This window comes from Aplysia californica, unplaced genomic scaffold (assembly GCF_000002075.1).
Source record: "Aplysia californica isolate F4 #8 unplaced genomic scaffold, AplCal3.0 scaffold00041, whole genome shotgun sequence".
Lineage (NCBI taxonomy): Eukaryota > Metazoa > Mollusca > Gastropoda > Aplysiida > Aplysiidae > Aplysia > Aplysia californica.
The window spans coordinates 1562167-1579989 of NW_004797311.1; the positions used below are offsets into that span (position 1 = coordinate 1562167).

General features: G+C 38.1%; 1 protein-coding gene across 1 annotated transcript in view; it reads right to left on the reverse strand.

Moving 5' to 3' along the window:
* Positions 1-241: 241 nt before the first annotated feature.
* Positions 242-17823, reverse strand: part of LOC101861939 — a 20602-nt gene continuing 3020 nt past the window's right edge. The window contains exons 2-4 of the mRNA XM_005092148.3: positions 15416-16675; positions 13287-13380; positions 242-9492 (exon numbers count right to left, since the gene is read on the reverse strand). Coding sequence (XP_005092205.1) covers positions 5710-9492; positions 13287-13380; positions 15416-16675 — 5137 coding nt within the window. The 3' untranslated portion in view covers positions 242-5709. The remainder of the gene's footprint in view (positions 9493-13286; positions 13381-15415; positions 16676-17823) is intronic.

Below are 17823 nucleotides of genomic sequence, written 5' to 3' on the forward strand. Positions count from 1 at the left end.
ATCTTCATCGCTCAGGGCCAACGCCTACTGTAAGTTAGAGTAGGCGTTGCTCAGGGCACACATAGATGGGGTAACATCTACCCTCAAATCGCACCCCTACTCCCTTTCCTCGTCCAGCAGCAAATCACTAGACCTACAAGTAGAGCACGTGTATAGCCCTTTCCTACACCTATCAAACATGGGGAACAGACAAACTGTCAATGGGACGAACATAATACATGATGCAATCATGCTTAAAAAATTTTTTTTTTGAGATCTTCAAAATACAGCAAGAAAAAGAGTCACTCCCGAGTTATTGGGCTTTATTTTGATAAGATAGTTCCGAATCTGTCATCATTTTTGTAATAGGACGTAAAAGAACCTGTGTAAACATTCTCAAGCTAAATAGAACTTTGAAGACGGAATAACAAAACAGTGCAGCTTGACGACAATTTGATGCATTCAAATATTTTCGGTAAACACCAGAAAATGGTGAAATTAATCATAAATGCACAACAGTTGCAGATAGAAAAAGTTAAAATAAGTTGTAGAAAATGACAAAAGAACAATAATGCACAATCAGCATTGGAAACCCAGACCAGTAACACGTAGGGATGGGGAAAAAAAACTGAAGAAAATAAGACCCCCCAAAAATGTTTTTTTTTAAAGTAGCAATAATGACTTCAGTGAATGTGCACAAGATGGCGACACACCACACTGGAAAGCATTTTCAAGTGAACTTTTACTAGAAATTAATTTTTAAAACATGCCTCACGGATTTTTACCCTACCTTCAAACTTATGATTATGTATACAAGGGCTGTCCCAGAATTAATAAGAAAATCGCTATCAATATAATATAAAGAGTTTTGTCATGATGGAGATACACAGTTACACAGCTGATTGGCAAAACATTCCATTTCTTTCTCAACGTAGTTGCCATGAACAGTCAAGTATTTTTGCCATTGCTGTATCATGACACAGTGACACTAACAGAACCAAATTACTGCTTTTCAGAAGGGGACAAGTATTGTATCGCCACATTAAGTAGCAAGCGAACTGTTTTTATTTTTCCGTGTACTTCAGTCTGATGTTTTGAGCATCACCATCCATGGTACAAACTACAGACTAATGCTGTGACACCAGAGAGCTTTAAACTTCTGGCTGAGGTGCAACATGCCTTCTCATCACTGTGAGCACACTATGTCATCATTGAATCAGATGGAACCACCAACAAAGACTTCAGTCAGACTAGTAGCAAATTCTCCTAGTTGGTCTTATCAATAATTGTTCTGACGGCTTGGCAATGCAATTGGTAACACAAAAAAAATTAAGGCACTAAGCTGCTGTGATTGAGATTAAATTCTGACAACAGGCCCATGTTTTGTTCAGAGTAGGAATAAAGCATTCAGAAAGACTGAATTGACAGACAACCAATTCTAAAAAGCAGACATATTAATGACGCTACAAAAAGGAGATACCAACACTTACGGCATCTATGTTTATAGACACTTAGCATCAAAACAACTGTATCAACATAATAACAGTGAACAACCATTTACCCTAAAAGTGAAGAGAAAGACACTTCACCTCAGTTAAATCCACTGTCTACAAAAACAAAAAATAAAGTTGAGATCAATAACAGGAGAAAAAAAAATGTAGGCCCTACTGATACATAACAGCAAGCATGGTAGTATAGCTAAAATTAAACCAAATTGCAAGAGTTTCCCCTAGTTCATAGTGGGACAATCCACTCCACACATATGATCAAACTAACTTGCACAAAACAGTGCCCACAATGAAGAAAGAATGCAATTTACAGCTCTGACAGTTTATATATATATAGCATAACTGGATTCCACGAGAACTATATTCCAGGGTGGTGTAACAAAATATGTATAGCTGCTAACCAGTTAGCTTTGCTTGAAGAACCTAAATATTATGTATTCAGCCCTGAGCAAATAATACAGGTGAGAATATCTCTTTTATTACATTATAATACCTGTAGCTGGCCAGAGGGTCAATGTTTGAAAAGAAAAATTTTTTTGGTTAAAATTTGTCATAGCACACCCTAAATAGTAAATACCTGCAAGACGTAAACATAGATAAAACAAAAAGAGATTAGTTGAAAACAATCAGTGGTCAAAAACCCCACATAAAAGACAGCTACTCTAAAACAAGAGATATTAGCATATGTACTTTGGAAGAGGAATAAAATGACATTCAAACAAGCAAATATATGTTTACAGCAAAATGAGTGTATTGGCAGTACCTGGAAAAAAAAGTTGCATAGACTAGGGCAAATACATTTATTAAAGAATGATACTTCAGACTCTGCAAGAAACCCTTCAACCTTCACCCAAAAAAGCAGAACCAAGCCACTCATGGTACATCTACTTTTACTCGCACTACTTTTTATGATTTATACTTTAATTACTCTCATTACTTCTGTGCATAACTTCAACTTGACAGAGTGATCAAAATTTGTAGTTACCATTTCTCTGCCCATGTTACTATTTATTAGCTATTTCCCCCTGATCTGTGGAATAGATAATCTTACACCCTGTCTAATAATGCTTCAAAGCATTTCCACATCCTGCATATTATATGGTGTTTTCGGTCTTGTTTATACATTTTATTTAAAAAACGGGGAAATTATTGCAAATCATCATAGGAACCAAGGAACTGAAACAGTTCCACATTTAAAACATCTATAGTGCACAAAAGCCAACCCCCAAAACTTGACTACCCAAAAAAGAAAAGAATAAAAATATAATGCTTTGAATTATGCAAACTTGTTTCACTTTAGGCTGCAGCAACGGCTAAATATGTTCGAGTAAAAAGAGCATGTATATCAATTACTTTGGGATCCAAGAATATCTAGAATCAAAGTTCAGAAACAAATTATACATTTTCCCATTTTTGTCTCATATATGTGCAAAGCAAGTTATACAAACAATACAAATACTGAAATAAAAATATTTCAACAGAAAAATACCTGAAAATTTTCTTTTTCTAAAGTATTCACTGCAATATGATGGCAATACAAACCACATATCATAAAAGATTTTACATCAATTCCCGATGTTTGGAACACTTTTCTGGCAGGACTACTCCGAGGGGCAACTATAATATGCACCACAATTTTTGAAAATTATCAGGGAGAAAAATGACTACAATACAAAACAACTGCTTTTTGAAATAGGGGAAAAAGGTGAAATAAAAAGAACGACTGACATCCCACACAGATCTTTCTAAAAAAAATTTTATATCAGCAAATTCAGTTTGTCTGTATCATCAAGCAAACACAAAGGGTGAGAAGAGCAAACAAACATTGCACAAAGGTTTCACAACTGAAAGTATACACACACTGATCTAGGAAATCTAGGCTGTAAGACTTGACTAGACTATTCAGAATGTGGTTATAACATTATTGCGAATTGCTTATCTGTGGCTTCAGTTCAAAGGAACTTAAAAGATACTGCTTGGGTAGTAGCAAACAATCAAATACCAGTGCGCAAACACACAAGTCTGACAAAATAACAAAAAGGTAGCAAAGTCCAATATTTTTCACACACATGATTGATAGCTGTATATATTTATATTTGCATTTTGCTCCACAAATTTAATTCTTGAACATGGAAGAGAACTAATCATATGAGATGCTATCCTGAACTTTTAAATTATGAATGTAATGAATCAAATACTCAATATGTTACAGTGAGAAAAAGAACATGATATGAATACTGCACACCATTTCTGGCCATCCCAATAAAATACAACCTTTATTGGACACTACCTTAAACAGACCCTCAACAGAGAAAAACAATGGTCTAGGATTACATTAAAGTACGCCGCTAAGAAGTTCATTTTAAGTACAATAGTAACAAATGAAATTTTTTTCAACTACAATAACCTGTATTTAAAAAACCCCCAACAAAACAGCCAAAATCTTTATAGCTTTGACGTTTCTGTGCTCTATTTAAGTGGTAAATGCTTGAACTTTCTAAAAAGGATTTTAAATAATAAGTGAACAAAGGTCCATTGTTTCCTTGGTGTGAAAAACAACAACAACCCAACAAAAAAAAATATGTGTGTGTGTTGGGGGGGGGGGGGGGGGAGCAGGACAAACCTGTGTCCATTCATTCATATTATACGCTACCAACTAAAAACGATCTCTTGCTGCATCTCCAATGCCATCATCAAAACAACTTGAAATTATGGCCAGTTCTGCAGACCATATCAGAAAAATACTAGATCTCCATATTAGCAGTAATAATAAATATGCATAATCAATTCCATGGAATATATTTAACTGCTGGTAAAAACCACTGAACGTAAAAAAATTTCACTACAAATAAAAATAAGGCACATTTGATTGGCTCATCAGTTTTCCAACTTTGTTCCCACGAAGTGAAGTCTGGTCCACAATCAACTTTGAAAACTATTGCATTATCACTAAAAAACAAAAGCTTAAACAATATTCTATTGGAAGAAGACAATAACTTCTATCAAAACCTGAAACTCTTTGAACTGTAAAGTATTTCAGGCAACTGCAAACTTACAAAAATCCATGCAACAACAAATGGAAGATAACAGTTGGCAAAAAATACTGCCAAGTTTTGTTAAACAGCACCACAAAGTGATGACGTCAAAACAAATAAGATCATTTTAGCATAAAACTTTGTAAAAATTTGTTTTGGTTACAATCACATAATTTTCCTCAGCAGCAAGCTAAGGACATCTAGAACATCCTTATATTTCAAAATTGGAAGCCAGCAATAGAAACTATTCAACATATGGTCCTTTCAGGCCTTTATGCACTTTGTACACATATAGTAACAATTTGAAGAAAGTATAACAACAGAAATAAAAACAACAGTAAATTTATGACTGTAAAACATTATCATTATGTCACGTAGTAGTATGTTTTTAAAAATTACATTCAAAATGGTCCATCATTTAACTTTTCTACCAAATACATTCAAAGAAGACAAGTTTGCTACATGCATTTGTCTCTAAAAACAAAAAAAAACAAAACAAATGCTGAGAGACTTAAAGACTAGTCACACCACCATTTCCTTGAATGTAAACAGTTTTACTGCATGTTTTTGGTCTCTTTGTACATTGTACATTTCTTAGTCAATTAATTTTTATTACAAGTTTGTGGAGATGCTGAGAAATGTATAGGAACATTCTGAGTTAATGCATGCTCTGGGAATACCATAATTCAGAGCAGGCAATAATCTTTTTAAAAATCCAGATTGGTTGCTAAGGCCATAAAAACATATGAACCAATAAAAGTCACAACAAAAGCAAAGCCATTATGTAACATAATCAGCATGCCAACAGAGGCTTAGTAACAACAGCATGTATTTATGCAAAAATCAACAGTCTACACAGAAATGGTAAAATACTTCAATACCCTCAAATCATGTGCCTACCAGTGCAATATAGCTGATAGCACCTTCCCATTAAAAAAAATTATTTCGTAATGTAAAGATTCTCAGAACACGACTGGTGATGATATTGCAAAGAAAAATGCAGCTGTATCATTTACATCAAAAGGTCAGTATAAGCATGGACTCTATGATAAAGTTGTCACCAGCAGTTGCATCATTATCACAAAAAAACATAAAACCTAAGACCAAAAATAAAGTCCATTAAAATGAATACAAACTACGAGAGAAAACACTCCCCTACTGTCAACAAAGATAAGTAACAAGTATTTTCAAGCCAACTGTAACTGGGCTCGGATCTCTTTCTTCCATCTGTAAAACGTCCTGGCAGATACGCCAGGAAAAATGCGAGAGAACTCTTGCGAATCAACATCAGGATTGTCTTTCACATACATGTACTCTGCACGGCTCATTTTCTTTTGACGTTGCGAAGAGTACGCTTCATCTTCATCCTTAAGGGCAGAGGACTTTGACAGAGTCCAATGCCCTGGTCCTGATGGAGGAGTGGCAGCGTTCCTCACATTATCTCTTTTCACTGGCATCTGCTGATCTGTCGTTCGCGGGGGCCTGTCCTTGGACATGGCAATAAGAGCAGACAATGAGTTACTCTCTGACCCCGTAATATCATCAACAGATGCGGAGAGTAAGCCATGTGTTAGCCTGCCAGTGGAGCCTGGCAGGGTTTCATAGCTAGAAGAAGTGGCAGGCACGTTGAGTATGTTTTCCATACTAGACAAAGTATCAAGACGATCGACGTTATTATTGTTAACTTTGCACTGAGTATCCCTTTCAGTCATATTCAGCGAGGGTGCCGAGATTTCCTTTGCCTCTGAATACTTTCGAACACTATAATCTGCAAACTTCGCCAGTCTGCTGAGAGAAGATTCCTCCCGACTATCAAGAGGGTGTAAGGATTTCAGTTTTTCCAAAGCCTGCTCAGTCCCAGGAAACACAATCTCCCCTCTACTTGTATTGTAACAATCTATTCGCTCTTCATCATCTTGGTTTTTAAATGGCTTCAACTCTTCTTGTACAATGCAAGACAGGGAGGAGGTTTGCTGGGATGGATGTGTCTGATTGTCTGGCTTTGGGTTTGAGCATTCCTTCCAGGATTTGAATACTTCTTCGGTAATGTGAGGGAAAATGCTTGAAAATTCACTGAACGAGAGTTGCCTACGCCTTAAGGTAAATTGTTTTGCTTGTGTTATCTTCTCCATCCAGTCTGAAAAGACTTCTTCTGAGACATCTGGGTAAGTTTGAGAAAATCCAGAGTAATGAATATCAGGGTACTTTTGGCAAAATTTAAATGCTTCAGAGAAAGACAGGTTAGCTTTCAAGTTGGGAACATCTGTAGACCGGTCTTCAGACTCTGAATCTTGGTGACGGTCAAAGTCTTCAGGACTAAAATCCATAGCAGCAATATCCTCTTTGCTTAAACCTTTCCATATGTTGAAAATGTCCTCACCAACATCTTTAATACTTTCACTAAAAGTTTCAAAATCAACACCAGGGCTTGAAGCAATATTGACAACAACAGCTCGTATTCTATTGAGCCAGAGTTCAAATGTATTAGCAGAAACAAATGGAAAGCTCTCTTTAAATTCTCTATAACAAATTGTTGGATGATGCATTAAGTGGAGCAAGGCTTTGGTCATTTCAGACTTTGTTTGTTCATCAACTTCAATTTTTGGAACACTGTCTGCAGACTCTTCTTCTTTCAGAGAGTTTGAGCTAATGCTGACTTTTGTCTCATGTTCAATAATTTCCTTCCATTTGGCAAAAGCATCCTGGGTCACTTCAGGGAGGACAGATGATATTTCAGAGAACTGGACATTAGGTTGAGAGCGAACATAGCTCATAATCTGCTGGATTTCTCTCTTCCATCGATAAAAAGTTCTCTTTGGAACCTCAGGATATGTTCGTGCGAACTGCGAAAACTCAGTGTAAGGGTTCATTTGGAGAAACCAATACTCAGGGCCATTCAGCTTTCTGTTCTCTTTCACAGATGGAGACAGTGCATTCTCTGAGGTGTTTCTAAAATCATCTTCGTGGACGTGGCTTTTCCAGGTATTGAAAACATCTTCTGAAATTGTATAGTCTATTTTTCGATACTCCTCAAAATCAATATCAGGGTTTTCCTTTAGGTAATCAATTGCATCTTTCAGTTCCTTCTTCCATCGATAGAAGCTTCGTACAGATATGGCAGGAAATAGCTTAGAAAAAGATGCAAAATCAATGGTTGGGTTTCTCTGAACATAAATGTATTCTTCTTTATTGTATTTTCTGATGTGTGCACCTTCATCTGAATATGTAGACTCAAACAGCTTTGGCGAGGGTGGTTTTGGATTTGAGTCCTCTGTCAAATCTCGCTCTGCATCAAGTTGAGATGTACTAAAACCGCCATACTTTTCAGAACTGATTACATTTTCTGACGAAGTTCCAGCAAGTTCATGGTTGCCCAATGTTATATCAGTTTGACTGTCCCGAGTAAAATTCATAGGCATACCTTTGGCAGCTTTGTCTTTCCAAGATTCAAAAATAGATTCAGGGATGTCTGGGAAAACTAACTGAAACTGATGAAAAGTCATGTCCTTGTTGTCTTCCAGTAACAAAAATGCAGCATTGATTTCTTTCCGCCACCTGTAAAATGTTCTTAAAGAAATCAAGGGAAATAAACCTTGTAATTCTTTGAAACATAATTCTGGATTTTTCAAATAATAAATGTACTCTTGCTTATTTTGTTTCCTCGACCTACTCCAAGAATGTGAACCATCTACATCATCTCTGTCATGAGACAGATCTGGTCTTCTCTCACTTATGCTGGCAAAAGAGACATTGCATCTGGTCTGGTCAAGCATGTCTTTAGACACGCCTGCCTGTTGCTCTTCATGGGTTTGGCTGGGCAGGAAATCTGTGGCTATATTAGCTTTATCAGACTCTGCAGGATTCACAAGGCTCCCAACAGGACCAGCAGTCACTCCGGGGATGGGACTAGTTTTGGGCAGTTTGGATGGTTGTGGACCAGGAAGAAGACCAAGGTGGCTGCCGATGCCTCCTGTGAGACCCATCATGCTGGGCCACAGCATCATTGGCAACATCTGCTGATTCAAAGGGGAGGTCAAACCGTAATAACTTTGCCACGGGAACATCATATTCTGAAGTGATGCCAGGTAGCTTGCTGACAAGCTTCTCGCAACTGTATCGGCCAAAGAGGGATTCAGAGAGTGAGCCGTAGTAGAAAGTGGATCCTTTGACCCAGAATTCCCACCCAATAAACCAAATAGGCCCTTTGAAGTCTCATACTGCACATTTGAAGAAACAGAACTGGACTTGCTTGTTGACTGAAATGCAGTTGTAGTAGTTTGAGAATTTGGAGAGCTGGGATTAGAATTACTTTTCATATTCTGTGAGAGAGAGCTCAGTCTTAAAGCTTCAACATACTCTTTCCAGGATTTGAAAACATCCTCAGTGACAGAGACAATTTTTGAAAAATCTTTGTAACTCATGTGCTGATTCTGGTAAAACATCCAAAACTCTTGCATAGCATTCTGCTTATGGCTGTTGAAGACCTCCACAGAGACTCCTGGGAATTGTTGTGAGAAGAGTTCATAACTCATGGACAGGTTTTTTTGGATGGCAGAATATTCACTACTTTTTGCAGGTAGCACATTCTTAGCCTCAAGTCTTTTTGAAGAGTCAGAGGGTGCATAAAACCCTTTACCCTGAGAAATCATTCTCTTCCATAAATGAAATACTGACTCCTTTGCCTGAAGCACAACACTGCTAAATTCCTGAAAGCTCATTTCTGGACATTGCTCTAAAATAATGTACTCCTCTTTGATTCTTCTTTTCCATCGGTAATATGTACGCTGGTGTACATGAGGATAGCGCTGGCTGAACTCAGCTAGGTCACAGAAAGGGTTAAATTCCAAAAACTCATATTCTTCTTTCCGAGACATGTCCCTTCTCTGCCACGGTATGCTGACATGATGTTCCTCTTTGAGCTTGGTGGATTTGCTTTGAACAGGATGAGGAGAACAGAAGGCTTCATTCAGCTGGGGGGGCAAAAAACATTCGATAAATATGACTCAGATAGTAAAAGGTAAAAAAAAAAATTAAACTAAACATTCAAATGTATACAACAAGGCACACACACCAAAAAAAAAAAAAAAAAAAAGAAATGCTTATTATTCTGATGTTTACAGGTAAGAGAGAAAGTATCAAGGACCAAGAAAATCAGTCTATTTTAATTCTGATCCTGTGTAGATGCAAATTACAACTATTCAAAGATATATGTGATGCATCGTGGTGAAATCAGGCGCTCGTCAAAACAATGAAATCGAAGAAACTGACATTTTTGTGTCCGTTTGGCAATTTTTATCGAATTTTTTGTTTTTTGACTCAACACCTTTAAGGGGCATTTAAAAACACACTTCTGTGTGGATTTTACTCAAAAATGTAAATTTGCATCAAGCTTTGGTAGTTGCCAAACTTTAGCAGCCATTTTCTTGCTAATTTTACCTCTGAAACCAGTCGACCCCCACCTCCTTCAATCGCAAATATCTCAACTTCTGTTCATGATAGATGAGTATTTTTTCACCGAAAGCAAGACAAATGAAAAAGCTTTAAAATGATGCCAATAATTCTATATATATGTCCAAAAATTGACGAGCGCCAGATTCCACCACGTCGTGATACATATATAGTGGAGTCTGCTTCAACTGAACACATTTTACTCTAAATCATTGGTAAACCGAAATAAAATAAATTTCCTTTAAAAAAAAATTATATTTGAAAAACCTCTCTAAACTGAAAACCCAGCTATACCAAAGGAAATCTGGCAGTCCTGCTGAATTCAGCATACTATGCAGACTCCACAGCATATCATCTTACTCAGATTGTACACCATCAAAGTTGCATGTATTATAGTTAAAGTGGTCACTCCCCCTCTGAAGTTTTTTTTAAATGACAGGACCCAGACTGAGCCACTTTTACCATAAGGCACTAGTAATGGTCTTTTGTTTTAGTAGAGGTTTTACAACGCTCGCAACTGCATAAGGTCATATGAGCGCCAGTAGATTAGAGGTGTTACAAAAGAGTACCAAACATAAAAAAGGAGGGGAGATAAGGACGATAGATGTTTGATAGTAAAGAAGAAGCAAACCACACCAGAGCACCCGCCAACCACCCACAGTAATGGTCTACACCACTGTAAAACATACAAGCACAGAAAATGTATAGATTATTATAATACAGAAGTGGCTGTACGCATAAAAGTATTCACAGCCTTGTGCAGTCAAAGAATGATATATTGGACAACACAGAAGCTTGATAAAATGTTCATATATACGAAAATCTCAGCTGTATTCCAACTATTAAGCTGTGCAGTCAAACCTGTGTAAGATGGCAACCCACTGTCAAGGAGAAAGGTGGCCATAAAAAACAGGTGGCCGTCTTAGCTTTGGCAAGACAAACCAAAATGAAAACAAAACCATTCCAATCTAAGAACCCAACCAGAGGTGGTCGGAGGCTTAGGACTGCCACTAGGCTAATTGAAATGTTTTTTTGTTTTTGTTTTTTCTTTTGAAGGGAGGGTAAGAGGGGAATGGTTTAGTTATTTTTTTGGTAAGCTTTTCTTTTGTTGATAATTTTTAGCAGAGTAAAATAAAATGATGTGTCATACAAGAATGATCACGTGCTATGGTAAAACAAACACATGGGTCATCACCACTCAGAGAATGAGCGACATATCTGTCACAAGTTCATGTTGATGCCCATTTTTACGGACTGGGTAAACAGTGACCGCTCATCTCACTTACGATTTGTGTACAAGTTGTGGGCGGGGCTTATATTATGATGGATCACATTCCCTCACCAGTAGCTGAAAATTTATTGTTACCGAATGGTCAACTTGGGTAAACAGTGGGATAGACCTACGCAACATGTCATGATCAGTTCATTCATCGGAGGGACTAACAATAATGACTGGTGAATTAATTATGACTGCTCATCCACAGCACCAGGAGCCCAATACATAACTTATGACAACGCATCAGGCGATGAGAGACTGCGTGGCTATCTTAGACAGGTATTTTTGGTTGTTGGCTGATAAAATATGATGGTTGCGACCACATTGGTAAAGGGGAGTTTTACACAGTGAACAATTTTTTTTAAACGCAAGAGAAGAATTGGAGAGCAGCTGTTTGTACAGTTGACCATCAGGGCAGTTTTGACTGTACAGTCGAACCTGCCTTAATGAAAACCTGTCTTAACGGAATCTCCCCGCTCCCCCTTGATATATTCCTCTTTAATTACCTGTATAAAACGGAAACCTGTCCAACGCGGAAACGGAAAGAAAAATCCGCTCCCTTCAGAGGGTTTCACCTGTCTAAGACGGAAAATGCTTTGCCCGCTCAGCCCTGATTTGAAACAAAACTTGCAAGTTTGGTTCTGCCGGCTCTAAATTTAATGCTTTGGCCATGCCGCTGAGCGAGGAAGGGGAGTAGGGGTGCAATTTGGGGGTAGCTGTTACCCCATCATGTGAGCTCTGAGCGATGCAGATGGTCAGTGTAGTGTGGGTGTGAAATCTCATGACTGCCCGTGAGAGTGCTCGAGCAGCGAGCCACTACGGAAACTTTCCTGGGTAGCCAGAAGCCAGATGTGTGAAATTAGATTGACCGATGCCTGCCGCCCTGATCGTACGGCCAGCCGAGAAAATAGTTCCTCGAATCGCTGTTACAATGATGGCATTGGTGGGTGGGGCTAAGGGTGGAAGCAAAGGAGATGTTCAAACGTTTCGGTTTTTAAAAGGTCAAACAGTGGTCCTATGAAAGGCAAGCACTGGTGGTAATTGGATAAGTATGGCGTCGGTGGCCTAGTGGTTAGGCTCTCGGACTCGCAACCGTAAGGTCGTGGGTTCGAATCCCGTCAGGGGCCCGATGTTGTGTCCTTGGGAAAGGCACTTTGCACAAATTTTCCTCACTTCACCCAGATGGAAATGGGTACCCGGCTATAGACAGTGAACGATCTTGTCAGTTTGATAGTGTTTGAGCGCGTGAAATCCGCAGCTTGCACTGTATGCTTCTGCGGAAGCCGAGAATGTTTCTGAGTGTTCTCAGATGGTCTGCTGGGGTAATGATAGTTGTAAAGCGCATAGAGCATGCTCTTGAGCATGGATATGCGCTATATAAATGCAATTATTATTATTATTATAAGACTGACGCATGTCATTATCAGACAGGATAGCTACTGAGAGGTGTGAAGTTTTGACCACTGCTTGCCGATTGGACAACCCTTGATCCCACCGGCTGGTCCTTTGAACACCCCCCCCCCCGAAATTCCCCTGTCTAAGACGGAAAATGTCTAAGACAGAATATTTTCTGGCTCCCTTGCGATTCCGTCTTACACAGGTTCGACTGTACTTGTGATGTGACATAGTCTGATCCACCTACTTACTTAAACCCCCCACCCACAAACAGACACACACCACTCCTCATAGTACAACTAAAATTATGCATTAGATTGGGTGTGCTTTTACGAATCTTGAACGTCAGGGCAATGCAATATTACATGGTAAGACCCCAAAAGATGTTACCTACTTTGAAGAACGCATGCGTGGGTTATTATATAAGCTATTAGATCTATACCAGTAGGTTTTCATTTTTTAAAAGACCAAAAAAAAAAAAAAAAAAAACCCAACAAAACAACAACAACCCAAAGACCTACCCTGACACTACTTTAGAGCACTGACCTTAAAAATCTCACAAAACAAAAAATGTTAATAAGACATATAATTAGAACCACTCGTTTATGGTATAAAAGCTTTTCTTTTCAAGCAGTTATAACTTACCTTCCTCTTACTGGATGGGAGGTTGAAATCAAAATTTCCTCTGCTGCTTTTTTCCGAACTAGTTGAACAGACTGAAGTACTGGTAACTCGCATCCTGAAAAAAGTAAGTAAAATGAAACTGTGTATTTTAAGACTCTCCTAAAATGAAACAAAAAATACCCACAGGAAAACAACCACAATCAAGAAAGACAAAAATAAAGGACATTTTTTTAAGCCCACGGCATTTTAAAAATTTTTTAAACCCCCTCTTTTGAGCTACCCTTGCAGTGGTTATCTTTAGCTCTTTTAATGCCACCATTAACTTATCAAATACATGGCTGCCATACACAGCTGTGCGAAGCACATTAAATTCAACTTTTACAGCAACTGCACTAAATGTCATCTGACCACACCCACAAACTTTATTGACCTGTCAAATGAATCAATTACTATGTATACCATGGTCCCATCTTTTCTTAATATTGTATGAGAAAAAACTGAACTTGGAAAGATAAAGAACATACGGAGAGAATTTCAGTACTTCAAAAATTGCTATTCAATAATATTCAGTAACTGTCTAGTATAATTAAAGAAAGTCGTTAGAAGAAAGGATCCCAAATCAACTGAAAATGTTAAAACTACAAAACTTGATAAGTTATAACAGCAACCCATATATAAAAGAGCAACCAGCAACCATAAAAGCTTGAGCTTGTGTAACAGAATTTGTCTTATATATATAAATATTATATCCCCATCTAAACCAGCAACCTTTTCCCGCTAAACCAACCTTCAATGCTATATATATATAAATAATCTGAAGATTAAAAAATTGTGAACACTGTCACTGATCTATTACTTCGGTATCTATGCATCCCTCCTCCCTTGACGTCATCTATAAACAACAGCCTGGGCCAAAAATGCACTACGCTGAGTACAGAAGTTTAGTTCACACTATCTTGCCAAGAGAGAACTTCCTTCAAGAGTCTGAGAGAAAAGTCTCTGCCACTGCCGTGCATAACATTACCACCAATGCTTGAATACTGCCTATGTTCTCACTTTCTGACATAACATACCACATCCTGCAATCAAAGCTTGTATGTATGTGTGTGTGTGTGTGTGGGAGGGTTATTATTATCTTTTGAAGTTTACACTACAACCCCCCCCCCCCCATATGAAAATTCAGTTAGAACCCAACTGTTTCCCTGCTGTACTATAATTAACAACTCAAAAACAAAGAAAAAAACAGAAAAAAACACACATGGCATGTAGGGACCGTATTGTCGGTCTTCCAGCATGCCAGACAGTGGTCAGACATCGAACAGTAAAAAAACACACAAAAAAACAACAAATATAGACCCAGCAAAACACACACAAAATTAAAGACAGACCTTAATGTACTACATCTATATCCAATGTTATATGCATGCACCTTCTCCATTACTGTGATCCCCACAAGACAAAGAGAAAATCAGTCATGTGTCCAAATACCTGTGCCTGTGACTTTTACACAAGGCAGGCCTACAATTTTCTGACTACTGAAGGGTATTTCAGACCACAAACAAAATGTTCTTGTCAAAGCATTTACTGTGATATTTTGGAAGACCTAGTCATGACATTATTGACTGAATCACCAAAAGTAAGCAGAAACACACAAAACTATGAATAATTTTATTATGAACTAGGAGTTTTATAGCAATTACTGCAGATTCTAAAAAACGCTCAGACACTTGTAAGGAGGGATTTTACTCAAGTGTGCTAGCATTCAAATAATTATTTTAACACTTTATTCTGTCCACACATTGAGGTACTTTGAAGCTTATTAGGCAGTGTCCACTGGAGGATCGGTTCGATTTGGTTCCGTTACATTACGACCGTTTATGGCGGCTTCAGTGCACAATATAGACCCCTGTCTCAAACCAATCGCCTATCTTACGGCCTTGAAAACAAATATGTTTGTTCTTGAATTCTTGAAGTTCATCGTTGGTTTCGTTTCGTTTGTGCCCTGCTGGCAACTTTTCTCCCTCGGTGAAGGGAAATCAGGCTAGCACTACGACCAAACCGAACCGTACCGATCTTGCACATGGGCAGAAGGTATTTAGGACATAATTATAAGCATTGCATAAAATAGTGAAATTTGTCTAGCATATTACCTGTCACTTGTCAGATCCATGCCAACTTCATGCTTGAGATCCATGCCAACCTCATGCTTGAGATCCATGCCCACCTCATGCTTGATATCAGGTCGCCACACTGACATATCTAGCGGCCCTTCTTTACTTTGACTTTCTTCTTGGACAGGGTGTTTCTCCTCCACTTCATGAGTCTTCAGGTCGTTTGCATAGCACTGAAAATGTTCTGTTTGTGTTGCATCCAAATTTTTCCTGTTGGTTGATAACTCCACATTCCCTACAGTGAAATTATGGGATGAATGATGAAAGGCTTTGTCTGGCAAAGTATCTTCTGGAGATTTCGTAACAATACACTCATCATTGGCCGATAAGTCGCCCACTCTAGATGAAAGTGAATGTGACACCAGACTAGAACACACAACTTTATTATGATTCAAAGAATCACTGTTGTTCTTATCATCAGTATCCCTAATTTCTTGAGATGTGTCTGTATTTTCAACATCAATTTCAAAAGATGGATCAGATTCTGAGTTAGTACTAGTATTTATAAATGAATCTACTGCATTATTTTGCACAGATGTATTACTCGCTAGATTGTGGTGTGATCCAGCAAAACAGCCTTCTCTCCCTTCATTTTTCGGTGTAGAAGTTTCAGAGGATAATCCATTACAAATAACATCTTTCTTATCAAAAGTTTCCGTTTCGAGTTGAGCTGCAGAGATTGAATCTTTGGTATCCAAGTCAGCTGACAATGAACTTAAGTCTTGAACAGACTCATATTCCATTTCACTAGCATTGAGATCGCCAGTGCAATCAGTAAGACTTTCTTGTGGTTGATCATTGTGACAATCCTCTCTGGATTCTATTGACACATGAGATGATCCCATGTTGAACTCTGTGGCTTTAATTTTCTCAGAACAACAATTTGGTGAATCTGTTTCTTCCTGGGTAAGCAGAGGAACAGTGGACAAGCCCATGGAAGATGTTTTACTTGAATCCACACCAACATTGCTACTCGCATCACCATAGTGACTCTTGGATATGTAACTTGGAAGAGCCGGTTTTATGCCAGTTTTGACAAGTTCGTTAACACTGAAGTTCTCCTTTTTCTTCTTATCTACTTCTAAACAAAGCAAACCAACTATTTCTATGCATTCATCAAAGCTGAAGTGTGTATGGCAGAGCTGTCTGATAGACGCTATCAGTGCAGGCAAGAAACTTTTTTCAGGAAATTTCATTCTGATGTCTGTATGGCTTGAAGCATTGGAAGCAAGACTTTTCCTGAAAAGAAAAAAGTTTCAATTTACTTAACTTTCAATTCGATGCAAATAAAAACAGAATCTCCCAAGACCTTCCCATAAAAGTACATAAAAATACCTTACAAACGTATGATGTTGCTAGTACAAAACAATGTAAAACTGTAAATCTGCTGGCCTTTTACACATTTCAATTTCAATGCTAGTCACGCTTCCTACAAAATCAAATAGTGAAAAGTAGGGTTTTTGTTTTGTTTTGTAAGTGTTTTACGGTGCTCGCAACCTGATATGGTCACATGAGCGCGAGGGAGACATTAAACATTTTCAGTTAGTAGGAAATTTTGAATTTTGCCTGGGTGGTGGCCGAAGCCTTCTTTTATCGATTTTGGACCACCAAGGGATCTTTAACGTGCACAATTTGCACACGGGACCTCTGAGATTTATCGAGATTGTCTTAGAAAGCTAGGTGTACTGTACATCTTACCTACCATAAGATTAGGGTTGTGGATGAAACACAGCAGTAAGATGGAGTCATGGAATAGCAGTAAAGGCAGCAGAAAGAGTCATTCATGAGCCCACAGAAGGGGGCGAAGGAGGTGAGGGTGTGGTTTCAGAAAGTGGAAAGGAAAGCAGACGACAGAACATTGTTACTCATTCTTAGAGAGCAGGAAAAAAGGTGAAAAGAGAAAAATATCCGTTACTGTCCGGATTTGAACCCGGGACCTATAGAACAAGAGGTATACACTTTAACCTCTCGACAACAAGAGCCCCCATCTACATTTCTTTAGTAAAAAAATAATGATACATTTTGTTTTTTTAAAATACTAAGACTGGTATCTGGGCTATAATTTGGGCATCGCAATAAAACAAAGATTCGAAAATAGTATTTAAAAACTAAAATCAAAACTGACTTTGGAAGGGTTTTAATTTTTCTCTTCTTAATTTTTAATTGGACTTCCAACTGGTCAATGATTTTGTCTTTCTCCTCAAATAAACTGGGTTTAGACTACCTATTGAATAATCCTTTGTTGTTTTGAAACTTTGATTTTCAATTTTTTCTCTGCTTTCAGCTCAGATTGCTGTTTCCAGGGGCGAAGGCTGACTTGTTTGACAGGGTAATCAAAGTGAAACGGGACCAGATATAGATCTATATGGCCTGTAGATATCACATTA